General features: G+C 40.8%; 1 protein-coding gene across 1 annotated transcript in view; it reads right to left on the bottom strand.

Moving 5' to 3' along the window:
* The window catches only part of RNASE9 (ribonuclease A family member 9 (inactive)), a 28,985-nt gene extending 15,124 nt beyond the window's left edge, over positions 1 to 13,861 (bottom strand). Inside the window, 2 exon segments of the mRNA XM_046007825.1 lie at positions 13,282 to 13,609; positions 13,612 to 13,861. Of these exon segments, the coding sequence (XP_045863781.1) occupies positions 13,282 to 13,609; positions 13,612 to 13,861 (578 nt within the window).

Below are 13,861 nucleotides of genomic sequence, written 5' to 3'. Positions count from 1 at the left end.
TATGGTTAATTGTTTCAATAGTACTCTTTTCTTACTTAACAATTACTATGCATTATTCGAGGGATATAAATCAAAATGATATATCTCTGTAAAACAGTATAGTTTCTAGATGTTATGATACACAACTCTTAATATTTAGGAGGGCGAGAAACTAACATAAAGGTACAAACTGGTGACTCACTATTTTCCTGTCACTATTTGAAATTATTACTCCAAAGCTATCTCATGAACAGACTCCTCAGAATGTTCTTTTTCATCTAATTCCATTAAGAAAATTAAAGACACTTCCCTCTCCACCGCCTCCTATCTCCACAATTAAGAACATTATAATTAAAAAAAAAAAAAAAAGAACTCTATAATTAGGTCTCTTTGATTTCTTTTAAAAATAATATAAATCAGCTATATAGAAAAGAATAAGAATAATACTAGAACATATACACTTCCATCAGGATTTTTTAAATGTTAACGATTAGCCATATGTGGTAAAGATATTTTTATTATTTTTAAAAAGAATTAAAGGATGCAGGTGCAGCTAATGTTACTCCCCCATTCTTCATCCTCATTTTCCAGAAATAACTACTTAAGAGATGTTAGTGAATATTTTTCCCCTGGATAGTTTTATGCTTTTTCTTTTAAAGATTTTTATTATTTTTTGAGAGAGAGAGATCACAAGCAGGCAGAGAGGCAGGCAGAAAGAGAGGAGGAAGCAGGCTCCCCACTGAGCAGAGAGCCCAATGTGAAGCTCAATCCCAGGACCCTGGTATCATGACCTGAGCCAAAAGCAAAGTCTTAACCCACTGAGCCATCCAGGTGCCCCTAGTTTTATGCTTTTATTAGATTTGCATATACCTCGAACAATATATATAAATACATATAGTATACTACTTTGTGTTTTTGAAATGGACATAACTTCATGTTGTACGTATCCTTTGGCAATTAACAATCAATGTTGTTATTTTTTTTTTAAAGATTTTATTTATTTATTTGACAGAGAGAGATCACAAGTAGGCAGAGAGGCAGGCAGAGAGAGGAGGAAGCAGGCTCCCTGCGGAGCAGAGAGCCCGATGCGGGGCTCGATCCCAGGACCCTGAGATCATGACCTGAGCCGAAGGCAGCGGCTTAATCCACTGAGCCACCCAGGCGCCCCTCAATGTTATTATTGACATTATCAACACTACTGTATCTAGATCCTGTTTGTTGATTTTCTATTATTGTATTCTCTAAGTATATTGGATTTTTTTTTTCCTTCATAAATGGCCATTTAAATTTCCTGACAGTAATTGTACAAATAGCGCATTCATGAATTTTCTTGGGTATCTTCCTTTGCCTATATATGTGTTTTTCTAGGATGTATACTTGAAATAATTCCAAATTGCAATATGTATGCGATTACCTTATTATCATAATTGTTTACACTTCCCACATTACCAGTGGAATTGAACACTTCAAATGCTTAAAGACCATTCACATTACTGTTTCTGCTACTCTGAGAATTGCTAGTTCATATCAGACTTGGAGAACATTTGTAAAATAGTAAAAAAGGAACACACACACACACAAATTAAAAAAAAAACAAACCCAAACTTCCTATATATCTTTAACCCAGTTTCCCCATGTATTAACATTCCACTACATTTGTTTTTATAATTCTATCATTTTGGAGGAAACTTTTAAAAGTTAATGTCAACATGGTGCCTCTCTATAGCATTGTTTTTTGTTCTGTCAAAATTCTCAATCTTGCTGTATTTGTTATTTTATTGCTATGTAACAAAGAAATCCAACTCTACTGAATTTCTTTCTTAAAAAAAAAAAAGGTTTTATTTATTTATTTGAAAGAGAGAGAGCACAAATAGGGGATGGGGCAGAGGGAGAAGGAGAAGTAGACTCCCCGCTGAGCAGGGAGCCCAACGTGGGGCTCGATCCCAGGATCCGGAGATGGTGACCTGAGCCAGAGACAGAAGCCTAACTGAGCCACCCAAGAGCCCTAAAATGGTTTTTTTTTTTTTTTTTTAAGATTTATTTATTTGACAGATAGAGATTACAAGTAGGCAAGTAGGCAGAAAGGCAGGCAGAGAGAGAGAGAGGAGGAAGCAGGCTCCCAGCCAAGCAGAGAGCCCGATGCGGGGCTCGATTGGGATCATGACCTGAGCCGAAGGCAGAGGCTTTAACCTGCTGAGCCACCCAGGCGCCCCCCTAAAATGGGTTTTTTAATGGAAGAATAACCTTATTTTATACTTAGAGGCTATAGAAGTCTGGACATGTAGCTTTCATGATTTTTATCATTACTATTTGAAATAAAAAGTGGTCCCACGTAGGGAGAACACCTGACCCCTGATACCTCCTGAACAATGAGGCGAATGAGATCAGTGTGTGCATGGGCAACACATGCCAGAATGTTCCTAATTTTCTCCATTATCTTTTTTTACCCATCAGGTCTGTCCTTTGATCATGCCCAAACTCTGCCCCAGGGGTTTCCCAAGGTCTCCAGTGAGGTTCAGAGGCATCAGCCTTCTTGTCTTGGACCCCAGCCAGAAACAGAAGGCACAGAGCAGGCACCAGGCCTAACATCAGGATTTTTCTGTAAACTTAGCACTGAACATTAACCGAGGGCATGCCAATAGTATCAGCCTACTGAGGAACGGGGGTGTGCAGGTTGATGTGAGATTTTGGTGCACCCAAAGCCGTTTTTCCAAAATACTTATTAAGAATTTCATTTTGGTTTTAACAATGGGAATTAAATTGGTTAAAATACAAAAATGAAACCCATAGTTTTTCCTTTGTTTTTACATTTAAATTACAAATTTTGTTATTTATTCATAAATTCAGTAGATACCTGCCGCATTTGGAGTATCTCACAAAGCTTTCTTGTGAGCCATGGTCATAATTCATGAAACGGATATATGGAGGAGGCTGAGCACAGGGAATCTCAGGTTGGGTCTTGGCTTGGGGTGTAGAGAGCCTCACTTTTGCCTGTCACAATCTCTGGATTGAGAAGAATCATCTGAGGCTAATGAAACAAGTAATTGTGGTCCTCCAGGATCATAAGTCAGTGATGCAACTCAAACTGTGACTTCCCAACCTGAGTTGTTTCTACTAATTCTTATATTTGAATGTTCTTTTGCCAGAATTTGAATGTTCTACCATGCCAGAACACTTGGGTTAAATAGAGAGGGGATTGGGATGCCTGAGTGACTCTGTCGTTGAGCGTCTGCCTTTGGCTCAGGTCATGATCCTGGCGTCCTGGGATCAAGCTCCACATCAGGCTCCCTGCTCAGCGGGAAGCCTGCTTCTCCCTCTCCCACTCCCCCTGCTTGCCCTCTCTTGCTGTCTCTCTGTCAAATAAATAAACAGAGTCTTCAAAACGAAATAAAAAATAAAGAGTGGGGATTGAGCAGGAGTTAAAAGAGGGTCGCTATTTCTCTAACACCGTGTCACTGCTGTGCTTTTGTTTTTCTAATTACACCATTACACGTCATTCTTAAATTTCACACCAGGCCTGCACCTAGACAACCTAGATCTCATCAGGCCTCATCGGTCTGGGGTTACTGATGGAATTGCTTTCATAGTAACCACCTGCTCGGGCACCTGGATGGTGTCATTAGTGAGGCATCCAACTCTTGGTTTTGGGTTGTGGGACTGAGCCCTGTGTTAGGCTCCATACTCAGTGTGAGTCTGCGTAACACTCTCTTCCTCTGCCCTTCCTTACCACCCCTGGGTGTGTGAAAGCACATGCTCTCTCTTAAATAAATAAATAGATCTTAAAAAAGAAAAATGGTGGGGTGCCTGGGTGGCTCAGTTGGTTAAGCAACTGCCTTCAGCTCAGGTCATGATCCCAGAGTCCTGGGATCGAGTCCCGCATCGGGCTCCCTGCTCCTTGGAGAGTCTGCTTCTCCCTCTGACTTTCTCCCCTCTCATGCTCTCTCTCACTGTCTCTCTCTCAAATAAATAAAATCTTAAAAAAAAAAAAAGAAAAATGGTAACCACCTACATCTCACATGATTATGCTCCCTCCTCCCCAAATCCCGTATGTATCAGTTGGAATTGTTGTGGCAGGGACAGAAACTTCAAATAACAATGGTTGAAACCGGATAAGTGTTTATTTCTCTCCCACATTTCTTGCTCTAAAGTCCAATGACAGTCAACTTAAGTCTGATATGGGTGTTCCGTGGTGTAAGATATCCAGTCTCTTCCTCTTTTATTGTTCAGTTTTGTTTTGCTCAAACTGAGCATGTGGCTTTCATGTTGGCATCCAAAATGGCTCCTCTACTTTCAGCCATCCTGGCTCTATTCCAGCCATTATGAAAAAGAAAAGGAAAACAGGGGCATTTCCCTCCCCTTCAAGGATATGTCTCAGAAGTTTCCCTCATTTCGTTCAATTTCTGTGGACATGCCACTGTCTAGAAATTAGTCACGTGGACAATTTTACTTGCAAAGAAACCTGGGGAAGAAAACTCTTATTTTGAGTGACTGTGTGCTCAGGTAAAATTTGAGTTTCCTATTACAACCCCCAGAGGAAGACAGGAATGACCATATTGAGGGACAACAGGTACCTTCTGCTCTACCCTACACTCTCCGGATGCTCTTAGAATCTCGCTTGTGTCATGTCTGCCCTATCTTGGATTCTCCAGGGGAGAGAATGGCTAGAATGGGTTGGAGTTGGGTATTTTCTTTCCCTTAGGTCAGTTAGCCTCTGATAATTCCCTAGCAGGTTACCTCAGGTTAATTAGTTTCTCCTGAGGGCAAAGTTTATTAATAAAAACAGGGTGCATCTGTTAAGAAAACAGAGGGCTAAGAACGGAGGAAACATGGTTGCTTTCTCCCCTCCCTGCCAAAAGCACTAGGGGATTTTTCTGTGATGTGAGAAACCTGTATCGTGGGGCCTCCCCATGACTGGGTCTCCTGGAATTTTTAACTCTTGGGGTTGTCCATACTGAGCCTCCAGCCATTTATCAATGACAGTTCTGATTTTCCTACCCATGCTCTGCTTCCCACAGTGGTTTCCTCTGTTAAAGATAAAATGAGGTGTATTGAATTTTTCAGTTTTTTTGAGCAAACACCAATTTGAATCATGTGCTAAACCAGAGGTGGTTAGGAGTACTTCACCAAAGGAGTGAGGGGAAAGACTTCTATAAAGAGGTAAGAAGCAAGGGAAGGAAATTATTTAATTGGCTCTAGTTGACATGGTCCCTTTGTCTGGGAAAACCTAGTTGGCTGCTTGTGTTTGGTTGTCCTTAGGTTTTAATTTTTTGACATAGAGGCATTTCAGGCTTAGGTTTTGTTCTGTTTACCTAGATGACGAAGGCATTAGAGCCTCTTCTGTCTAATGGCCCCCATGGTCTAGTTACTTTAGCACCCTTCAGGAATCTCTCCTCCATTAAGGTGTTAGTCTCTGTATTTGCCTGTCAATCTCTCCAGTCTTGGGGACAGAGCTTTGCCCTCTCCTCAACTCTTTTACAGATCCCAGAAGAGTTGTTGACTTTTTAGTCTGTTGAGCTTTGTACTTGTTGCTAGGGAGGGGTGGCACCTTCCAACCTCCTTATGTGCATGTAGAAGAAATTCCTTGCCTCCAGAAGCTGGTTCTACCCTGCCATTTTATATTGTCTCTAGGAATTTGATTATTCTAGGTACCTCATATAAGTGGAACCATATCCTATTCGTTCTTTTGAGTCTGGTTTATTTGCTTAATGTTTCAAGAGCCACCCCTGTTGTTGCATGTATCGGAATTTCAGTCCTTTTTAAAACGAAATAATAGTCTACTGTGTGTACACACCATATTTTGTTTATCCATTCATTTTGGATGGACATTTGGGTTTTTCCCTACCTTTCACTATGGTGAATAATGCTGCTATGAATATCAGTGTGCAAATAGCTGCTTGAGTCTCTGACTTGACTCTCTCCTGTCACAGTGTAGAAACAGAATTTCCTCTCTCCTCAGGCATTTCCTTTCCACAGAGAAGGGGAAAAGGGAGGGAGGAGTATTCTAGAGTCTGAGCATATTAATCTCAAGGAGAAACTATTTCCTAAGAGGCTGTTTAAATTATTGAATGAGTTTAAGTTGGAACTATACTAGATATGGAGTTAATTTATCAACTTCCCTGTGAGTGGTACCTTGTGAGAATGGCAGATTCGTTATCCACAACATAAAGACTTTGCCTTCTTTCCTACACATCTGAGTTACAGCATAAGGTAAATTTTAAGATTGTTCTGTGTGGGGATGACTGCACTAGGTTAGAGATGTGACAAAAGTGTCCCTAATTGAGGCCAGCTAGACTTACCTTGGCAAGATTGCTGTACCTGAACATCGGTTTTCAGCTTTGCTTTCCAGACACTCAATTTTATTAAAACACCCCAAATTAAGGAAATTTGTTGCTGTACATCATCCATATATTAACTTATAATGAAACCATACAAATTCAAATGAGAACTAGAGCTGCGAGAAAGACTAATTCTCATCCCTCGGTCATGATCCCATGTTAATTTAATGGGCTGCTTCCCACAGCAAGGGAACTTGTGGTTTGGCAGGTTAATGAGTTTTGTCAGCCATCTGTAATGGCCTGATGCACACATCTCTAGTGAAAGGAATTTCCTATCATGGGTATAATGTGTTCTTGTTGGTTTTTTCAATAGTCAGGCTTCTGGCATGACACTAGAGTCAGTGATCCTGAGCTCGGGCTGAGCCTTAGAATTGCCTGTGGAGCTTGTTAAAGACACAGATGGCTCGGTCTCATCTACACCTAGTGAATCAAATAAATCGGCAGACACTTCAGCAATTTTGTTAAGGTTTTACAAAAGATTCTGGTTCATGAGAGACTGTTTAAAATCACTGGACCAAATTTTTGCAGTTAGGTTTTAGCTATCACTTCAGGATGACACTCTTAGTCACAGATTCTGGATATCTGTTACAGGTTGGCTGAAATAAGGTTTTGCACAAGGAGTCAACACTCTATTCCTCAATTATAATCCTACCTAGAGATGCTCATACTTGGAGGCTTCAGTATGAGTCGTGAGTACATTCCCTGGATTCCTATAGAGGTCTGAAGTTGGTCAAAGCAGATGTTTAAAGACAGAATAATAGTAACAGTGATGCTTAGTTGCATTGAGAAAAACATTTCCTTAGGTCAGATCAGATGTTTTATAGGCAAAATAATTGCTTCCCAAGATACATTTTTCTATTCTTCCTTTTAGCACTAAGACCACAGTCTCCAGATTCCTGGCCTTCAGTGTGTCTTTGGCACTAAGTTCTGGCCAGTGTGATGCGAGTTGAAGAAATGGGAGCAAATTCCTTGCCATGTTCCCTCTAGAGAAAGCTGGCTTCCCTCTATCCTTTTTGCATTCCACACCCTGGAGTACAGAGGTGTGGTGAGCTGTCTGCAGCCAGCTGGACAAAGACAGCACCTTAGAGCTGGAGAAATGACAGAGTGACCATGTGGAAAGAACCCCGGTCCTTCAGTGATCACATAGAACACAGCCACCTTCCCGTCCTGGACAGATTGCCTCCGCTGGATTGTTACAGAAAGGAGAGGTATACTTTGGTCTGTTTGAGGTACTGTGTTTTAGGACTCTTTGTTGTATCAGATTCCTCTGTACCATAATTATGACAGAAGCCTACAGGACCAGTAGTCTCGGATCTTTGCTGACTTGCTGAATTCCTGTCACTATACCTTTCTCCAAAATGCTGCAGTCAGAATGTCAACAAATGAGACACCAACAGACTTTCACTCTCCCTTTTTCTAAATGTGCAACCTCACATCTTTCGGTGGTAGTAGATTATGGCAACTCTGTATCTTACTGAGTGTTCAGCACCCTCCCAAGGATCAATGAGGGAACATGTGCCTTTAGAACTGAGGCCTAGGTGTGTCTCCCTCTGCCTTCCCTAGAAATATTCCTTCAGACCCCCACACCCTCAGCACATAAAGACACAGAAGGTATGAAGACAAAGACATTGGATAGCATTGACTGATGACTTCCCATGGGCTAACAATGCTCCTTAAATTGCCCTTTACTGACATCAGTTTTATTCCTGGTATAGAGGCCTCTTCATGTCTAAGCCTCATTTTCATCTTCTGTCTCTATTCCCGGTAGGGAAAAAAATAATTCTTTCTCTTACTTCTCTTTTCTCCTTGAAATTTCTCCCTCTTATATTCTTAACATCTCTCCCTTTCTTAGAAGTGATCCCTCTCTCCATGCTGGGCATAGAGTTGATACTCTCTATTTCTTTCTTTCTCTCCTTCTCCCTCTGCACCTAAAAAAAAAAAAAAGTGATCCCTCTATTTTGATATTTGTTTCACAAGCTTCTAGTCCAATAGTCATAACCTATTTTGCTTTATGAAATCCTCAAAACCTGTTCTTCCCTCTGCTCTGGTACTATTATTAGAGCATATACTGAAATGGTAAATTGCTTGTACTTACTTATAATGAATATATCTTAATAAGAGGAGGAAGGTAATCTTCAACAACCAAATAATGTCAAATATTGGCATTTTGTAATAAGGGTTAAGTATATATATATATGTATATATATATGTATATATATATATATGTATATATATATGTGTATATATATATATATATATATATATATGTATATATATATATGCCCTCGTTCTCTTGAAGTTTATATCCTAGTGGTTGGAAAACATAGTCTCAGAGTCCCGTCTTGTGGAAAAGGTCTTCCTGAATTCAAAATCTCATTTGGATAAAGTATCTTTTATTTCTTGTGTTGATAGGCTAGAGTCACTATCCAGAAGCTCTATGTCACTGGAGGTATCTCCTTAGATCTCTTAAGAAGAACTTGATAATATTTACTAGCTTTTGTAATCTTCTAACCATGAAAACTAGGGTAGAATATTTATATATTCTGTTATATATCATATACTCAATGCAAGTCATAGAATGCACCAAATGCAATGAGAAGTATGAATTCAATTTTGCACAAAAATATGCAGGGGCAAATGAATAGGGTTCAACCTGGCATCGTTAGTTTTCTTCAATAAGGAACAGCACAGAGATAGATGCAAGCTTCAGTTCTATACTCCCCCCTCATGTCATTTCATTATGTTGTGCTAGGATAGAAGGGATGGAACAGGGGTGCCTGGGTGGTTCAGTGGGTTAAGCCTCTGCCTTCAGCTCAGGTCATGATCTCAGGGTTCTGGGATCGAGGCCTACATCGGGCTCTCTGCTCAGTGGGGAGTCTGCTTTCATCTCTCTCTCTGCCTGCCTCTCTGCCTACTTGTGATCTCTCTCTGTGTGTCAAATAAATAAATAAAATCTTAAAACAAAACAAAACAAAACAAAAAAAGGGATGGAGCAACCATGCTCTCTTCTTGTACTATACTCTTCTGATCTTATTCAATGACATAATGTCCATCACACATTTTTCTCTCTCTTTTTTAAAAGCTTTTATTTTTATTTATTTGACAGAGAGAGAAAGAGAGAGAGAGAGAGAGAGTATGTGTGTGTGTGTGTGTGTGTGTGTGTGTGTGTGTGAGCACAAGCACGGGGAGCCACAGAGGGAAAGCGAGAAACAGGTTCCTCCCAAGCAGGGAGACCTCGGGACCATGACATGAGCCAAAGGCAGATGCCCAACCAACTGAGCCACTCAGGTGCCCCACATCATACATTTTGAAGGAGAATACCAATTGGGTTTATTCTGGTTAGGAGACAAATACCATTTCTAGTTTTTCCCTTTACTCTTACAAATGCTGCTGCCTACATTCCTTCACTGAATAATTAAAATTTAAAATGAAGGTTGTATCACCCCTTCACACCCATTAGGATTGTTATTTAAAAAAAAAAAAAGCTGACAAGTTTTGGTGAGGATTGGACAAACTGAAGCCTCAGTGCATGGCCATTAGAGTGTAAAACAGTGTAGCTGCTATGGAAAAGAATGACTATATGATCCAGCAATTTCACTTCTGGGCATAGACCGAAAAGAATAGAAGGTGAGGACTTGAACAGATCTTTGTACATCCTTGCTCATAACAGCATTGTTCACAGTAGCCCAAAAGTAGGAGTAACCCAAGTGAGTGTCCCTCGATGGATGAACGGATAAACACCATGTAGTATATACATTCAATGGAATATTATTCAGCCTTAAAAAGGAAGGAAACTCTGACATATGTTATAACTTGGATGAACCTTGAAGACATGCTAAGTGGAATAAGCCAGACACAAAAGGACAGACACTGTATGGGTCTATTCACATGCAGTATCTAGAGTAGTCAAATTCATAAGAGACAGAAGGTAAAATGGTGGTTACCAGGGGCAGAGAGGAGGGGGAAATGGGGGAGTTATTGTTCCATGCACACAGTGTTTCATTTTGCAAGGTGAAAAATTTCTGGAGACAGCAACTGGGATGGTTGCACAAGAGCGTGAATGCATTTACTGCTACTGAAGTGTACAGTTAAAAATGGCTACAGTAGTAAATTTTATGCTATGTATATCTTACCACAATTTAAAAAATTACTGTTGCATCATCATTATTGGGATTCCAATTCCAATATAAAGAATAAATTGTGTGATGAAAAAAAAATCTGTATAAATAATCCTTCTAGTTCCTTGATTCAAGTTTTCAATGTGTATGGATCAGACCCCTTATCTGGAGAGACAGAGATAATCTTATGATTATTTCATGCCTTATTTACTGTACTATATCATACTTTCACAAATATATTGTGTGTTGTATAATCCCGAGACAGGTGAGATGAGAGTGGACCAGATGAGAGGGCCCATAGCACATACCTGGGCTAGCCTTTGTGTAGAACTGCTTTGGTTCATGTATAGAAGATTGACTCTTAGAGCCTGTCATAAGATTTCTAAAGTTTGATAGGATCCTCATTCATGCATACATTACAATTAAAAGTCCCAGGCTTGTGGGGCACCTGGGAGGCTCAGTGGTTAAGGCCTCTGCCTTTGGCTCAGGTCATGATTCCAGGGTCCTGGGATCGAGCCCCGCATCGGGCTCTCTGCTCAGCGGGGAGTCTGCTTCCTCCTCTCTCTCTCTCTGCCTGCCTCTCTGCCTACTTGTGATCTCTGCCTGTCAAATAAATAAATAAATCTTTAAAAAAAAAAAAGTCCCAGGCTTCCATATGAAGAGTAGTTTCATTTTCTGGTGTTCTTTCCTTAGTCCCTGAAATGGGTTCTGGCAGTCCTTGGCCCTAGGCCCTTAATTTACATCAAATGATTGATAAAGTAGGCTCTTAGCTCTGAGTCTGAAGACAAGAATAAGGGCGGGGGAGGAAATGAGCAGATAGGATTTCAGTGCAGTGTGCAAAAGTAATAGACACTCTCCCTACCATCTCCCTTCACTACTTCTTATCCCATCTTCTGTAAGTTATTGAGACTCATAATTAAAGGCTGTTATGGAATTTCACAGACAAAAAGAGAGAAATTATTACCTGTACTGGACAGACAGATTTCTCTTATCATACAGATTCTCCAGCCGTTTTTGTAAGTGGCATATTCTCAGATGCAGCCACATACTGGCAAGTGAGGAAAGGAATCATAAAGAAAGGTAACTGTGTCAGAAAGTGAGGAATTGTTTGGAGTTTTGTGAACAGTGATAGTCTAATCCAAAGCAAAGATATGGGAATATACAGACACAGCATCGGGCAATTGAAAAGTACTCCGTGTTAAGCCCGAGTTTTCGCGTCTGAGAGACCACCAAGGAGCCAACACTGATGTAAACACACGAGGGTTTATTCAGCAAGCTTAAGCTTGGGCCCAAGTGTACCCGACACAGCGGAGTAGGGACTTGGACCCCGAACCAGATTACAGTCAGAGTTTTTAAAGGCAGTTTTAAAGGCAGAGCAGGGTTGGACACGGTGGTGGGTGAGGACAAAGGGGATGATGTTAGTCTCTAAGGAATTTTGGAAGCAAGGTCTCCAGGACCTTGAGGGGCTAGCTATTGTTGGGAGAAAGGTTATTTATTACTAGTAATAAAAATCTTCTCATGAGACCCTTTAGATGAATATCAGTGGGTCATATGCTTGGGAATGATTGCTGACACTATCTCCGAGGTTTAGAGATAAAGTTTCACATTTCTCCTATCAAGTATCCTTGTTAGTGAGATTTAGGTTTAGAAGAAATTTAACTTTATTTACATTTCCTTCTGCCTCAGCCTCCTTCAGTTTTATGGTGGGGAGGGCGACGTTAGGGCTTGGGGAACTGAGTTATTTGCCTCTGGAAATTGGGCTATTGTTAAGATAGCTTCTTTGTTGTACATCTCCAGGACATTTGTAAACCAAGGGAGACTCCTGTCTTGCAGGCTTATGATCTCTGCAAGTTAACTATTTGTTTTTCTTTTAGGGCAGCCAGGGGTGGCTGAGGAATGTCATACATACTACCGAGGGGAGGGGAGCGGGTGGAGAGGGGGTGCGAGGTGCCAGCTTTTGCTTTGTCAAGATGGCTGTACTTATGTCAGGGCTAGATTCGAGGTGGATACAGCCTTGTTTTTCTTGGCCTCCACACTCCGGGAAGCTTGCTATCCTGAATATTTAGGCATTTATCCTGAGATGTTGCCTATTAGAATCTACACCTTCATGTTCTCATTGTATTTCATTGTAGGGAAAGAACAGAACAAGTGACATGTCTACAAATATAGTACTCGAAAGTTGAATTGCACAACTTCTTGAGGAGCTTTGAGTTCTTTTCTTTTCAAATTATGTTACAGAGAAAGGTCATTCCAAACCCAGAAACCCCTCATAATCATACCGGACACACTTCACTAGGTCAATACACTTTATTAGTTCTACTGAACTAAAGAGTCAGGAGCACACTCCAGACAACCATTTCCTGTTTCTCTTGGAGCTGGCTCTCCTTTCACTGTAGGCATTTGTCCTCATAACACACTCAAAATGTGCTAAATTACTTGACTTGTTTGAAACCGCATCTCCGAGAGTCATCGATGAACTGAGCCCACATTACCTTTGCATGGTTAAAAGAAGGGAAGAAGGCAGATGATGAACATGAATGGGCTCAAAATGACCGTTCTCAATTTTAACTTGCAAGGATCAGGATGGAACAGGTGATATCCTCCTACTCATGACTTTAGAGAATACTTTTTAGAATGGCCACTCGGGGGCACCTGGGTGGCTCGGTGGGTTAAAGCCTCTGCCTTTGGCTCAGGTCATGATTTCAGGGTCCTGGGATCGAGCCCCGCATCGGGCTTTCTGCTCAGCAGGGAGCCTGCTTCCTCCTCTCTCTCTGTCTGCCTCTCTGCCTACTTGTGATCTCTGTCAAATAAATAAATAAAATGAAAAAAAAAAAAAAAAGAATGGCCACTCGGCTTCATTGTGGAAGATGCTACTACCCTGCATATCATCATCTAAAACCATAATATTACTTACGTGAGCAGGAACAATTTCTTGAATATCATTTTGTCATCAGCAAGTGATAAGGACATGGCCCTGCCTATAAGAAGAGTCATATTCACAGTCTGTCATTCCAGCTCCTCTTGTTAAATTACAGTACACTCCTTCTACTAGGTGACTGCTCCTGTGACATTTCTTACAAGGCACAAATACGTTGTTACAGATCTTTTGCAAGTCCTCATATACTATTTGGAGGAAGAAATATTCTCTGACACAACGGAAGGTGTCGTGGACATTTTCATCTTCATTCCATCAGTACAGTAGTTAGAATCGGTTAGTGGTCTTTCAGGATCGATAATCATCTGTCTTTGGAAAGCTTTTTTGGTCAGAGGTCTGGGAGGTCCCGAACTGTGCATTTCCACCAAGTAACCTTCAAACCATTCTATCTCTTCCTCTGACTCACTGAGTTGGAAACGCCAACTTTTAAATTGCAGGGGCTGTAGCAGCAGGAGCATCAGAGTCAGCATCTGCGCAGCGATCAGAATCCGCAT

Source organism: Meles meles, chromosome 6 (genome assembly GCF_922984935.1).
Source record: "Meles meles chromosome 6, mMelMel3.1 paternal haplotype, whole genome shotgun sequence".
In the NCBI taxonomy this organism is placed as follows: domain Eukaryota; kingdom Metazoa; phylum Chordata; class Mammalia; order Carnivora; family Mustelidae; genus Meles; species Meles meles.
This window is presented reverse-complemented; position numbering and strand designations above follow the sequence as displayed.